Raw genomic sequence first — 15,478 nt, 5'->3', positions numbered from 1 at the left:
ACAAATGTTCATAAATCCTGCCTCTCAGGATCTTCTCCATCAACTTACCAACCACTGAAGTAAGACTCACTGGTCTATAATTACCTGGATTATCTCTACTCCCTTTCTTGAATAATGGAAGAACATCTGCAACCCTCCAGTCCTCCGGAATCTCTCCCATCCCCACAGATGATGCAAAGGTCATCGCCAGAGGCTCAGCAATCTCCTCTCTCGCTTCCCACAGTAGCCTGGGGTACATCCCGTCAGGTCCCAGTGACTTATCCAAGTTGATGCTTTCTAAAAGCTCCTGCACATCCTCTTTCTTAATATCTACATGCTCAAGCTTTTCAGTCTGCTGTAAGTCGTCTCCACAATTGCCAAGATCCTTTTCCGCAGTGAATACTGAAGCAAAGTACTTATTAAGTACCTCTGCTATCTCCTCCGGTTCCATACACACTTTTCCACTGACACATTTGATAGGTCCTATTCTCTCATGTCTTATCCTCTTGCTCTAAACATACTTGTAGAATGCTTTGGGGTTTTCCTTAATCCTGTCCTCCAAGGCCTTCTCATGGCCCCTTCTGGCTCTCCTAATTTTCTTAAACTCCTTCCTGCTAGCCTTATAATCTTCTAGCTCTCTATCATTACCTAGCTATTTGAACCTTTCGTAAGCTCTTCTTGACTAGATTTTCAACAACCTTTGTACACCATGGTTCCTGTACCCTACCATCCTTTCACTGTCTCATTGAAACGTACCTATGCAGAACTCCACGCAAATATCCCCTGAACATTTGCCACATTTCTTTCATACATACTCCTGAGAACATCTTTTTCCAATTTGTGCTTCCAAGTAAGTCCTAAAACTAGATAAAGAGAATCCAATTGAATAATAAAACAAAAAAATTATGCTTGTTCATTTATTTATTGAGAAATATTATCCAGTGTTACATTTAAAGTATGTGAACTTCCGGGGTAATGCCTTCTACAAAAACTATTTGGAGTCAGGTGTTCCAATCAAAGAAATGAGATGAGATTAGAGATGCGGGTTGTAGAGGTGCCCTGCCCTATAAAAAAGACAAACAAACTTGGGTTACTGACAGAGCCTGCTCTTCTCAAGAAAGATCCATTTCTGCGCACCATGTCTCGATCAAAACAACTTTCAGAGGACCTTAGGAGAAGAATTGTAGAGATGCATGAAGATGGAAAAGGCTACAAAAGTGTTTCTAAAGAGCTGAGTGTTCATCAGTCCACAGCAAGAGAAATTGTCTACAAATGGAGGAAACTCAGTATTGTCACTCTTCTCCCTAGTAGTGGGTGTCCTGCAAACATCATATCAAGAGCACAATGTGCAATGATGAGGAAGTGAAAAAGAACCCAAGGGCAGCAAAAGTCCTGCAGAAATCACTAGAACTTACTAAAGCCATGTGACCATTATAAGAAAAACACTGAACAAGAATGGTGTTCATGGAAGGACACCATGGAGGAAACCACTGCTCTTCAAAAAAAAAAAAAAAAAAAAAAAAAAAAAATCCATTGCTGCACATCTCAAGTTTGCAAAAGATCACCTAGATGTTCTACAATGCTTCTGGGACTATGTTCTGCAGATAGATGAGACAAAAGTTGAACTTTTTGGCAGAAATGCACATTGATATGTTTGGAGGAAAAGGGGCACTACACACCAATACCAAAATCTCATCCGAACTGTGAAGCATGGTGGAAGGAGCATCATAGTTTGGGGCTACTTTGCTACCTCAGAGTCTGGACAGCTTGCAATTGTTGAGGGAACAATGAATTCAAAATTGTATCAAGACATCTTACAGAAGAATGTCAGGGTAGCAGTCTGTCATATGAAGCTTAATCGAAGTCGGATAACACAACAAGACAATGATCCAAAAGACAATAGTAAATCAACAATGTTTAGACAGAAGAAAATTATGTTTTGCAATGGCCAAGTCAAAGTCTTGACCTTAATTGTATAGAAATGTGGAAGGACGTGAAGCAAGCAGTTCACGAAAGGAAGCCCACTGACATCCCAGTGTTGAAGCAGTTCTGTAAAGAGGAATGGTCTAAAATTTCTCCAAGCTGATGTGCTGGATTGATCAGTTACTGGAAACATTTGGTTGAAATTATTGCTGCGCAAGTGTGTCACACCAGTTTACTGAAAACAAAGGTTCACCTACTTTTTTCAACAAATGCATGAAGTATTGGATCATTTTTCTCAATAAATAAATGAACAAATATAATGTTTTTTGCACTATTTATTTAATTGGGTTCTCTTTATCAAGTTTTAGGACTTGTGTGAAGGTCTGATCACATTTTAGGTCCTGTTTAGGCAGAAATAGAGAAAATTCTACAGGTTCATAAACTTTCTAGTGCCACCATATGGCTGTTGGTACTGTGTTTTACATTTTGGCCCCAGAAGAATAGTGTTTCATTTGACTGTATTCATGGGTGTTCACGTAGGGTTGACTGATGAACTTTATCTTGAGCTTTATTGAGAAACCATCATATATGCAATATCATGGTGAATAATGTGCAATGCTACTGGTATAGAATTGAAAAATAACAATTTCATGTTGAATGAAAAGTGAGTTTTTAAAGTAATTTTTGAAACATACTAATTATAGTAGACTGGGTGGAGTAGGTTGAACAGGGATTGTGTATCCGCTCTGGAAAAAAATGGTGCAGAAAATCGCATTTGAAGATAAACTAAAATGTCAGCTGACTCACCACCAAAGCCCCAAAGTCTGTCCACCATCTACAAGGCAGTGGCCAGGGTTATAAGACCATAAGATATAGGAGTATAATTTGGCCCAGTGAGTCTGCTCCACAATTTCATCATTGCTGATCCAATTTTCCTCTTGGCCCCAATCTCCTTGCTTCTCCCCATATCCCTTCATGCCCAGACCAATCAAGAGTCTATCAACCTCTGCCTTAAATATACATAAAGACCTGGACTCCAGAGCTATTTGTGGCAAAGAATTCCACAGATTCACCACTTGCTGGCTAAAGAAATTCTTCCTCATCTTCGTGATAAAAGGGAGCCCCTGTATTCTGTGGCTGTGTCCTCTGGTCTTAGACTCTCCCACCATAGGAAACAACATCTCCATGTCCACTCTATCAAGACATTTTACCATTCGATAGGTTTCAGTGAGGTCACCCCTCATTCTTCTGAATTCTAGTGGATACAGGCCCAGAGCCATCAAATACTCTTCATTTGACAAGCCATTCAACCCTGGAACCATTTTTTTTGAATCTCCTTTGAACCTTCTCCAGGTTCATCACATCCTTTCTAAGAAAAGGGGCCAGAAATTGTTTACAGTACTCCCAAGTGAGGCCTCACTAGTGGTTTATAAAGTGATAACATTACATCTTTGCTTTTATATCCTTGTCCTCTTGAAATGAATGCTAACATTCCATTTGCCTTCCTCACCACGGACTCAACCCCTAAAGATTAACCTTTAGGGAATCCTACACAATGACTCCCAAGTCCCTTTGTGCATCAGTTTTTTGTATTTTCTCTCCATTTTGAAAATAGTCAGCCCTTTTATTTGTCCTACCAAAGTGCATGACCATACACTTCCCGACACTACATTCCATCTGCCATTTCTTTACCCATTCTCCTAATTTGTCTATGTCCTTCTGTAGTCTCTACTTCCTCAAAACTACTTGCCCCTCCATGTGTCTTCATATCATCTGCAAACTTTGCAACAAAGTCATCAATTCCATCATCCAAATCATTGACATATAACATAAAAAGAATCAGTCCCTACACAGACCCCTGTGGGACACCACTATTCACCGGCAGCCACCCAGAAAAGGCTCCCTTTATTACCATTCCTTGCCTCCTGCCAATCAGCCACTGCTTTATCACCATTAGAATCTTTCCTGTAATACCACAGGGTCGTAGCTTCTTAAGCTGTCTCATGTGTGGCATCTTGTCAAAGGCTGCTGAAAATCCAGAACACAACATCACCCGATTCTCCTTTCTCTATCCTGCTTGTTATTTCCTCAAAGAATTCCAACAGATTTGTCAGGCAAGGTTTTCCCTTAAGGATACCATGCTGCCTATTTTATCATGTGCCTCCAAGTACCCTGAGACCTCATCCTTAATAATCAACTCCAACATCTTCCCAACCACTGAGGTCAGACTAACTGGCCTTCCTTTCTTCTGCCTCTCTTCCTTCTTGAAGAGTGGAGTGACACTTGCAATTTTCCAGTCTGCTGGAACCATTCCTGAATTTAGTGATGCTTGAAAGATCATTACTAATGTCTCTACAGTCTTTTCAAGCACCTTTTTTGGGACCCTGGGGTGTACACTATCTGGTCGATGTAACTTATCTACCTTCAGACTTTTTAGTTTCCCAAGAAACTTCTCACTAGTAACAATGACTTTGCACTTCATAATCCCTGACATCAGGCACTTCCTCCATACTGCTAGTGTCTTCTATGGTGAAGACTGATGCAAAATACTTAATCGGTTTATCCACTGTTTACTTGTTCTCCCATTACTACTTCTCCAATATCGTCTTCCAGTGGTCTGATATCAACTCTCGCCTCTCTTTTACACTTTATGTATCTGAAGAAACTTTTGGTATCCTCTTTAATATTATAGGCTAGTTTACTTTTGTATTCCAGCTTTCCCTGTTTAATGCTTTTTACTTGCCTTCTATTGGTCTTTAAAATCTTTCCAGTCCTTTAACTTCCCACTAATTTTTGCTCTATTATAAACTGTCTCTGTCTTTTATGTTGACTTTGACTTCTCTTGTTAGCCACAATTGTGTTATCTTGCCTTTAGAACATTTCTTCCTCTTTGGGGTGTATGTATCCTGTGCCTTCTGAATTGCTTCCAGAAATTCCAGCCATTGCTGCTCTGCCATCATCCCTGCCAGTGTTCTTTTCCAATCATTTCTGGCCAAATCTCTCATGCCTCTGTAATTCCCTTTACTCCACTGTAATACTGATACATCTGTCTTTAGCTTCTTCTACTTAAATTTCAGGGTGAATTCGATCATATTATAATGACTTGTCCCTAAGGGTGTTTTTTTTTACCTTAAGCTCCTTAATCAGTTCTGGTTAATTGCACATCACCCAATCCAGAACAGCTGATCCTCCAGTGGGCTCAACCGTAAAGCCATCTCATAGATGCTCTAGAAATGCCCTCTAATGTATTCCACCACCAACCTGGCTTTCCCAATCTACCTGCATATTGAAGTCCCCCATGGAAGTTGTAATGTTGCCTCTTTGGCTGCATTTTCTATCCCCCGTTGTAATTTGTAGGCTACATGCTTACTACTGTTTGGGGGTCTATATACAACCCCCATCAGGGTCTTTTTACCCTTGCAGTTCCTTAGCTCTATCCACAATGATTTAACACCTTCCGTCCATACATCACCACTTTCTAATGATTTGATTTCGTTTTTCACCAATTGAGCAACGCCACCCCCTCTGCCTTCCTGCCTGTCCTTTTGATACAATGTGTATCCTTGGACATTAAGCTCCCAGCTATAATCTTCTTTCAGCCAGCTTACAACATCATATATGTCAACCTGCAACTGTGCTACAAGTTTATCTACCTTATTCCATATACTGCGCACATTCAAATATTGTTAATTTTGTCTACCTTTTATGTTGCAACTCACCTTGTTGACTGCAATTTTGCTCTATCAACAGCCTCTCCTTACTACACATTGCCTCTGTTTGTAAATTAGCTATTTCATTTTCTGCACTATCATCTGCGTTTCCGCCTTTATGATGGAGGAAGTTGATCTAACAAAGCTTAAGATGCTTAGCAGCATCTGTTCAGAAGATTCAAAGCACATTTATTATGTATAAGTTATACACCTTGAGATTTGTCTGTTCACAGGCAGCCACAAAGCAAGAAACCCAAATAACCCAGTTCAAAAAAAGACCTAAAACCTCTGCTTAGATTAAATAATTACTGAAAAATAATTTTAGCTACTTTGGAGGTTCTAAGCTATATTAGAAAGCTGTCACTTTAATGGAAAAGATCAGACATTACAAGTTATCTCTTAGTTTCGGTCTAATGTTAAATGTATGCCATTTTTAAATTAGGTTACAAAAATTACCATAAAGATTTCATTAAATGCTTGTAAGTTTTCAAACATTGTGAATTCAGGTGTTTTATTGTGATGATATAACAGAAAACAATTCTTCAAATTTCCACTTAAGATAAAGAGTTAAGATTAGTTAGCTGAAATTCAGTCATGAAGTCATGGAGTCACCAGCATGAAGCAGCGTGTACAGACCATGAGAGGAAGTTGGAACACCTGGAGGAACCCCGTGCTGTCACAGGGGAATGTGCAAGCATCACACAGACCGTACCAGAGGTCAGGATAGAAGCTGAGTTGCTGGAGCTGAGAGGCAGCAGTTCTCTGCCATTGTGCTGTGCTGTACTATTCTGTGCTGAGTCACTATGAAGTGACCAATATCAGAGAAATTTCGCAGCAGTAAGTGTATTGTTTCCCTTGCAGCACGTTGCTTATATACTGAACAGTTGCCATCATCAGGTACTGCTTAGTTGGATGATAAAGTCTGAAATTAGGTATTTTTATTTGCCATTTATGACTTGTATGTTACAAAACTTACATAATTTTATTTTTGTTTTTTAATCTGTTGAAGGCTTCAGTGCAGCTGGCAGTTAAACCAAATCTTGCATGGATACCAGCACATTGTGAAACAGGTAATGTGCAAAATAATAGCTTCTGTTGTGTTATAAAAATTTAGAGGTTGCTATAAATTGCCTCTGGACAATAAAATCTATTCAATTATGATTTACCTTACTAAATCAGGAGGAGAAATAGATTTCTTTCTAAAAGTCAACATTTTGTTAATATTGTTATACGAAGACTGGCAGTAACAGAAATTTTAAAGGGCATCAGCATTTATTGAACAAAGACATGTTGAGCTGAAGTATTTATTTGCATTTAGTTTTGCCTGCTGTGCTTTCAACATTGCTGCATCGAAAACTTCAGATGTGGAGAACGTTTAGTGTTGGGACTTAAGATTGTAAAAATCTGGAGTCATGGATTTGTATAAGTTAGGAACAGGCACTTTGGCCCCATGTTCTTGCTGGCATTTTTGCCCATCAACATTAAACCCTTTTGCCCCTATTAGATCCATATGTCTTGCTTATTCAAGAGCCTGTCTAAATGCCTTTTAAATGTTCTGATTTAATTTGTTTCCTTCATCTCTAACAGCGAGTTTTAGATATCAACTGCTCTGTGTAGAAAAACTTGCTCCTGAAATTTTTTAAAAACTCCTTCCACTCATCTTTAAATTATGCCGTCTTGTTTTTGAAACTTACCGTGGGGGAGAAAAATGACTATCTATTATATGTATGCCACTTATAACTTTTGTACCTCTGTCAGAGCTCCTTTATCCCAAAGAAGATAAACTTAGCCTATCCACTTTCTACCAGTAACTAAAACCTACCAATCCAGACAACATTGTGATGAATGCGGGCTAGCTGCATTCTTCCTGTAGTGCGGTGAACAGAATTGTACACAGTACTCTATGAAATCTAACCAACATTTTATGAAATTTCAATATAAATCCCAGCTTTTATATTTTTGACTTCACCTGTGAAGGGAAGTACGCCATTTGCCTCCCAATGCTTTCTTTGTCATCCTGTAAATCTGCGTAGCCACTTTCTGGAAACGTGACAGAACCCTGAGGTCCTTTTGATCATCAAATTCATCAATATTCCTTGGCTCCTTACCTTTCACTATACCTGTTCTATTGTTGTTACACAATCATATCTAAGTTGTTATATATCACAAACAACAAAGCTCCCAATACTAATCCCTATAGCACACAACTAGTCACAGACTTACAATCAGAAAAGCACTAGTACACTCTGAATCCTATCATTATTATGTTAATTTGGGATCCAGTTAACCAGATCCTTATCCTTTGGAACAGCCTAGTTTTCCAGTTCCTTATCAAATACATACCTTGGTCCTTGGTCCTTGTTAAATGACTTAAGGCGCAGCATTGTGTTTAGTAAAATTGTTACTAGAGCACCAGGCACCCAGGTTCAGTTCCTGCTGTTGTTTGTACAGTCTTCCTGTGACTGCATGGGATTCTCCTGGGTACTGTGGTTTCCTCCCACATTCCAAAGACATAGAGGTTAGACTGTTAGTTGGTCCTATGGGTGTAATTAGGCGGCATAGGCTCATTGGGCTGGAAGAGCCTGTTACTGTGCTATATCTCTAAATAAATAAATGAAATCCATACAGATACGTTCTTCAACACAAGATTCTGCATGTGCTGGAAATTCAGAGTAACACATACAAAATGTTGGAAGAACTCAACAGGTCAGGCAGCATCAATGGAAAGGAATAAATAGTTGATGTTTTGGGCCAAGGTCTTTCATCGGGACTAGAAAGGGAGGGTGGCGATGCCCCCTTCTCAACTGTACATTCATTTCCAGAGATGCTGCCTGACCTGCTGAGTTCGTCCAGCATTTTGTATGTGTTACTCAGGTATGTTCTTCCTTTGTAAAAGAAGGGAAATGGGGATAGTCATGGAAACATAGACCGGTAAATCTCACATTAGTATTAAGAAAGCTATTGGAGAGGATTTCTAGGGATAGCATTGAGCATTTGGATAAGAATAGGCTAATTGAGGACAGTCAGCATGACTTACAACTTAATGAATTTTTCAAAGAGGTGAAGCAAGTGAGCGGTGGAGGTAGAGCAGGGGATGTTGTCTGTCAGGATTTCAGTGTATCAGTTGACAAAGTCCCTCAGGGTGAACTCATTGAGAAGATTGAAATGCATAGGATCCGTGGTGATTTGACCTTTTGAATTCAGAATTGGCTTGCCCATAGAATATAGAAGGTAGTGTTATGGGGATTATTTTGGCTCGAGTCGTATGACTTGTGATATCCCACAGTGGTCAGTACTGGGATCTCTGCTGTTTGTGATGACATGGATGAGAGAGTAGATGGATGGATTAGAAAGTCGGCAGATGACACACATTGGTGGTATTGTAGATAATGTAGAAGATGCCAAAGCTTACAGTGGGATATAGATCAGTTGCAGGCATGGGCAGAGAAATGGAATCAGGAGTATTGCATTAATTTCCGGTTGCCCTAAAAAAGGAAGGATGTGGAAGCTATTGTGAGGATGCACAGGATATATTCCAGGATGCTTCTTGTAATGGAGGGATTTTACTATAAGAGATTGGATCAACAAAGGTTGAGGAGACAGATACAATAGGGTGTTTTAGAGGTGTGCGAATATGCAGAGCATGGGGAGAGTAGGGCCATGTGCAGGTGGAAGGGATTGAGCATTATGAGCTTAATTAGTTCATTATAGCATTATGGACCAGAAAAGCTTTTCCTGTGCTGTGCTCTACTGTTCTTTGTTCTATAACATCTAATATCCTACCTTCATCAACCTTTTTGGATAACACTTCAAAAACTCCATCAAATTGATCAAAGGCAGAACTTCCCTCCCATAAAGCACGTTGACTATTAACACTCAGCTTCTGCCTTGGCAAGTGCACTTAATCCTCTTTTCTCCAATAATTTTCATACCATTTTCATAAGGCCTGTACTTGCCTGGCTTGTCGCTGCTGTCCAGAAATTCACCTTGATTTCCATTTACTTTACTGGGACACACCACATGGCCTCCACAGTATTGTGCTTGCAATAAGACCATAAGATATAGGAGCAGAAGTAGTCCATTTGGCCCATCGAGTCTGCTCCACCATTTACTCATGGGCTGATCCAATTCTTCCAGTCATCCCCACTCCCCTGCCTCTCCCCATACCTTTTGGTGCCCTGGCTAATCAAGAACCTATCCATCGCTGCCTGAAATGCACCCAATGACTTGGCCTCCACAGCCGCTTGTGGCAACAAATTCCACAACCCTGAATATACTCAATGTCTGAGCTTTCTGAGCCTTTTGAGGTTAAGAATTCCAAACACTTTCAGCCCTCTGTGCCAAATAAATTTCTGCTTGTCTCTATCCTAAACGGCATCCCTCTTCCCTTAGTCGAGGGAGGATGGATGCCATTTAGGATGGAGACAAGGAGGAATTTCTTCCGTACACTGTAATTATGCACTCCACAGCTAGTGCTGCATCTTAATATGTATTTGTATTCCTTCTCAGAACACTGCATATGAATGTCTTCACGAGTCATTCCAAACTCCACTGTGTTCAAGTTCATCTTATTCAATCTCTCCAAATAAATGACTCTCATCGCTCTAGAAATCATGGTAATATGTCCATGTTGCGCTAACTCTGAGATAAGTTTATACTTTTGGTTCAGTGTTGATAAGCACACGTTACTTTAAATGAGACCTCACGAAAGCCTTATACATTCTCTGCGAGATTTCCTTGTCTCTTGTATTCCAAGTTCCTTGCAGTAAAGACTGTTTTGCCATTTAATTGCTCTATACTTGCATGTCATGAGATATTTTAAAACCTGATCCAACAAAACACTAACATTTTGTCTAATATTAAAAAGATTTCTGCATTTTCATTCTCTCAGCTCAATGTATACCTTGCAGTTTCCCACATCATATTTGATCTGTCACCTTGCCCAGTTGCTTGTCAGAATTCTCTGCCTCCTCCACACTGCAGCTTTGTAGTTTTGACAAATGTTGCACTCTTGTCATACAAGCTATTAATGTAAAATAGCTGAGGGCACAGGATCTGTTCCTGTAACATTTCCACCCCATTGTTGAATATGGACCAAAGAATAAGAAAAACATATGTTTAAATATTTTGTTAGAAGCACTTAGGGTTCAGCTTTCGATGGTTTTGAAACAAGTATAACAAGTTATTATGAGATTCTTTACAGTTCCCTTTGGTTTGCTATTCATATTCATATTTAATCCAAATCAAAATTTGGGACTTTAGCAGTGTTTTACGTGCGCACAAATGTACAATATGCATGATTTTTTAGAAGTCTTTTATTCAAAAAAGTAACAGTATTTAGTCAAGTATGTGAATTAGTTTGAAGGTGTGAATCTACTTGCAAGCTCATTGTTTAACTCCAGGATATTTCAGGCCAGATAGATCACTGTGAGCATGCTATGTTAGCATCAGAAGCATAGTGACACTTGGGGGCCTCAGACCGTGTTAACACAAAGGATGCATTTCACCAAAGTTGCTGGTGAACGCAGCAGGCCAAGCAGCATCTGTAGGAAGAGGTGCAGTTGATGTTTCAGGCCGAGACCCTTCGTCAGGACTAACTGAAGGAAGAGTGAGTAAGGGATTTGAAAGCTGGAGGGGGAGGGGGAGATCCAAAATGATAGGAGAAGACAGGAGGGGGAGGGATAGAGCCAAGAGCTGGACAGGTGATTGGCAAAAGGGGATACGAGAGGATCATGGGACAGGAGGTCCGGGAAGAAAGACAAGGGGGGGGGGTGACCCAGAGGATGGGCAAGAGGTATATTCAGAGGGACAGAGGGAGAAAAAGGAGAGTGAGAGAAAGAATGTGTGCATAAAAATGAGTAACAGATGGGGTATGAGGGGGAGGTGGGGCCTTAGCGGAAGTTAGAGAAGTCGATGTTCATGCCATCAGGTTGGAGGCTACTGTGACGAGAATACACATAAAATTAAGATGTTTGCTGGCCTAGGTTAGCATCAGTGACATCAGCAAGTGGTCTGCCACCTGCCCTCAGGGGAAGGAGAGATAAGGAACAATGGAGCAGCGTCTGGAGATGTGTAATGAAGGGACGGGGGAGAGAGAGCTGTCTGGAGCGGCTCCCCCCCCTTTGAACCTTGAACTGTTTGAAGTGATGGACAGGCGATACCCCAGCAGGGGGATAAAAAGGGACCGGTTCGCTAAGGCAGGAGACACACGCCACCCGAGGTAACGAGACCCTGGAAGCGGTACGCTTCTCACGAGTCGGTGGGAAGTACCAGACAACGGCCAGGGTGGAAAGGTACGATCAGCGGGAACCCGGTGTGTGTCCGCCCTTGCCTGGGTGCCGGGTTCACTGCAGAGGATCGACCGCATCTGGAGGAGGGGTCACAGTCGGTGACCTCAGGTGACATCACCAAGGACCTGCCCAAAAAGCTGCTTGTGAGCCATATCGTCGGTCTGTGAGTGAAGCCGTGTCTGAATGATCAGTTGTTCCTGTTCTCTCTCTCTCTCTCTCTCTCTCTCTCTCTCTCTCTCCCCCCACATTGTCCATCGCCATGGCAACGATTACTGCGAACTGAACTACTAAACTGGACTGAACTTTGAGTCACTTTGAAATTTGGTCATTTACCCCTAGACAACGATAGAGCTTGATTGATGCTGTTATCTTAATTCTGTGCACATGTGTTTATCATCGCTGAACTGTTGCATTTATTATCCTTTCGATTACTGTGTTGCTTGTTTCTTTAATAAAACTTTCTTAGTTCTAGTACTCCAGACTCCAACTGAGTGATCCATTTCTGCTGGTTTGACAACCCAGTTACGGGGTACGTAACACTACCCAGACGGAATATAAGGTGTTGTTCCTCCAACCTGAGTGTGGCTTCATCATTACAGTAGAGGAGGCCGTGGATAGACATGTCAGAATGGGAATGGGATGTGGAATTAAAATGTGTGGCCACTGGGAGATCCTGCTTTCTCTGGCGGACAGAGCGTAGGTGTTCAGCAAAGCGGTCTCCCAGTCTGTGTCGGGTCTCGCCAATATACAAAAGGCCACATCGGGAGCACCAGACGCAGTATATCACCCCAGCCGACTCACAGGTGAAGTGTTGCCTCACCTGGAAGGACTGTTTGGGGCCCTGAATGGTGGTAAGGGAGGAAGTGTAAGGGCATGTGTAGCACTTGTTCTGCTTACACGGATAAGTGCCAGGAGGGAGATCAGTCCTTCCAGGTGAGGCATCACTTCACCTGTGAGTGGACTGGGGTGATTTACTGCGTCCGGTGCTCCCGATGTGGCCTTTTATATATTGGCGAGACCCGACGCAGACTGGGAGACCGCTTTGCTGAATGTCTACGCTCTGTCCGCCAGAGAAAGCAGGATCTCCCAGTGGCCACACATTTTAATTCCACATCCCATTCCCATTCTGACATGTCTATCCACGGCCTCCTCTACTGTAAAGATGAAGCCACACTCAGGTTGGAGGAACAACACCTTATATTCCGTCTGGGTAGCCTCCAACCTGATGGCATGAACATCGACTTCTCTAACTTCCGCTAAGGCCCCACCTCCCCCTCGTACCCCATCTGTTACTCATTTTTATGCACACATTCTTTCTCTCACTCTCCTTTTTCTCCCTCTGTCCCTCTGAATATACCTCTTGCCCATCCTCTGGGTCACCCCCCCGCCCCGCCTTGTCTTTCTTCCCGGACCTCCTGTCCCATGATCCTCTCGTATCCCCTTTTGCCTATCACCTGTCCAGCTCTCGGCTCTATCCGGCCCCCTCCTGTCTTCTCCTATCATTTTGGATCTCCCCCTCCCCCTCCAACTTTCAAATCCCTTACTCACTCTTCCTTCAGTTAGTCCTGACGAAGGGTCTCGGCCGGAAACGTCGACTGCACCTCTTCCTACAGATGCTGCTTGGCCTGCTGCGTTCACCAGCAACTTTGATGTATGTTGCTTGAATTTCCAGCATCTGCAGAATTCCTGTTGGATGCATTTCACTGTGTGTTTTGATGTATATGTGCCTAATAAATCTAATCTAATTAGGCAATCTATTAATCTCCATTTACAGTTTGGGTAAATATGAAAGAAATGTAATCCTGGGATTTGGTTTTGTTCTGGAACTGAGGCCATAATCTGCTTGAGGTTTAACACTACGTGCACATAGCCACAGCAATTAATGAGAAATCGATTGACTAATTGTTTATTCCTCTCTAGAGACTGCAACAATCCACTGATCTGGTTAGCTTTATGCTGGAGTTTAAAACTGTTTTGGTAAGTAAAACTGCAGGTGAAACTTAAAGCTTGAACTCCACGAAACAATATGCTTTCAGTGAACTGTATGCATTTTGCAGAAATAGCTGAAGTTTATAATTCTGGCTTTTGAGTTCTGATAATAAATACTTGTCTTCTTTAGCACTTTGTTAAATACTACTTTAACATCTTTTATTCTGAAGTATTCATAATCCTCTAGGTCAGCGGTTCCCTGCCTGGGATCCATGGACTCCTTGGCTAGCAATAGGGGACCATGGCATATAAAGGGTTGGGAATCTGTGCTCGAGGTTTAAAAGACAGAAGAGCCGATATTATTCCCAGTGCAATCAAGTGATCATAGTGGTGGATAATGTTTGGATTTTAAAACACTTTCAAGATGGAACTAGTTAGTATGATTGCACCTACTTTGGCTCAACCGGAACAGGCAGTGAGGACGTACATTATTTCTCAAGAATCATTTGGAGGAAATTTTGGAAAAGCAAAAGGCTGTTGTTGCCATTTAAAGTTCAGTTCCTGATAAACCATACTGTGCAGTGATTTTGCTTAATAACCATAATTTATTATTTGTGTTTCGTTCATACAACACAAAGATTGATCACACATTTTCAAACAAAAATCATTAATTATTTAGTTTCACAACTCTATTTATTTAGTTTCATGACTTTTCAAAACTTACTATTTTTATTAATTTATTATCTGCTGTGGAAGAACATGCCCAGAGCTTGATGTGGCAATTTCTTCTGCAAGTTCCTGATACAGGGTCTTCTAAGATAGTTATTCTCTGGAGTATTTGCTCCTGATTCTCCTATGGGACCTGGTGTGAGTGGTCCAGTAGAGTGAGGAGTTCTGGATTTGGCTCATAGAGGCTTTGGTGAGGAGAGGCAGGGGTTGTAGGTAAATTTTTCCATTTAATTTTTCTTTCTTGTTTTCTTATTGCACAGTTAGAGCAGTGGGGATGCCAGGATAGATAGTGGAATGCTTTTGGTAGTTTGCCTCTCAGGTGCCAGGGTCTGCAATGTTTCTGAAAGTCTCCATGATATCCTGAAAAGGGAGAGTGAGCAGCCAGAAGTCGTGGTACATACGTGGTAAGTCGTGGAGGAGGTCCTGAAAAGGTAATACAGGGAGTTAGGAAGTTCACTGAGAAGCAGGACCTCAAGGGTAATAATCTCAGGATTGCTGCCTGTGCCATGTGACAGTGAGTACAGGAATTGAATGAGGTGGCAGATAAATGCATGGCTGAAGAGTAGGAGCAGGGGGCAAGGAGTCAGATTTCTGGATAATTGGAACCTCTTCTGTGGCAGATGTGACCTATACAAAAGGGATGGGTTACACTTGAATCCGAGGGGGCGTCAATATTCTTGCGGACAAATTTACGAGAGCTATTGGAAGTGGTTTAAGTTAATATGGCAGGGGGATGGGAATCAGTATGATAGAGCTGAGGATACGCTAGCAGGTTTACAAGTAGATGATGGATGTAACATGAATGAAAGCTCAGTTCAGCTCAGAAGGGAAGGAGGGAAAAGAAGGGGAGCAGTAGTGATAGAGGATTCAATAGAGAGACAGATAAGAGGTTATGTGGAGGAGATCGAGAATCCCGGA

At 41.6% G+C, this 15,478-nt stretch overlaps 1 protein-coding gene across 6 annotated transcripts in view; it reads left to right on the top strand.

Moving 5' to 3' along the window:
- The window catches only part of fancl (FA complementation group L), a 63,942-nt gene that overhangs the window by 18,306 nt on the left and 30,158 nt on the right, over positions 1-15,478 (top strand). For 5 of the 6 annotated variants that reach the window (XM_063055941.1, XM_063055938.1, XM_063055939.1 and 2 more), the window contains 2 exons: positions 6,622-6,682; positions 13,823-13,879. In XM_063055941.1, coding sequence (XP_062912011.1) covers positions 6,622-6,682; positions 13,823-13,879 — 118 coding nt within the window. Of the gene's footprint in view, positions 1-6,621; positions 6,683-10,121; positions 10,229-13,822; positions 13,880-15,478 lie in introns of all 6 variants that reach the window. The other variant, XM_063055942.1, reaches the window with a different exon arrangement.

The sequence above is a fragment of the Mobula hypostoma genome, chromosome 8, assembly GCF_963921235.1.
Source record: "Mobula hypostoma chromosome 8, sMobHyp1.1, whole genome shotgun sequence".
Taxonomy (NCBI): Eukaryota; Metazoa; Chordata; class Chondrichthyes; order Myliobatiformes; family Myliobatidae; genus Mobula; species Mobula hypostoma.
The sequence above is the reverse complement of the archived record's forward strand: the minus strand, read 5'-3'. Positions and strand labels throughout refer to the sequence as shown.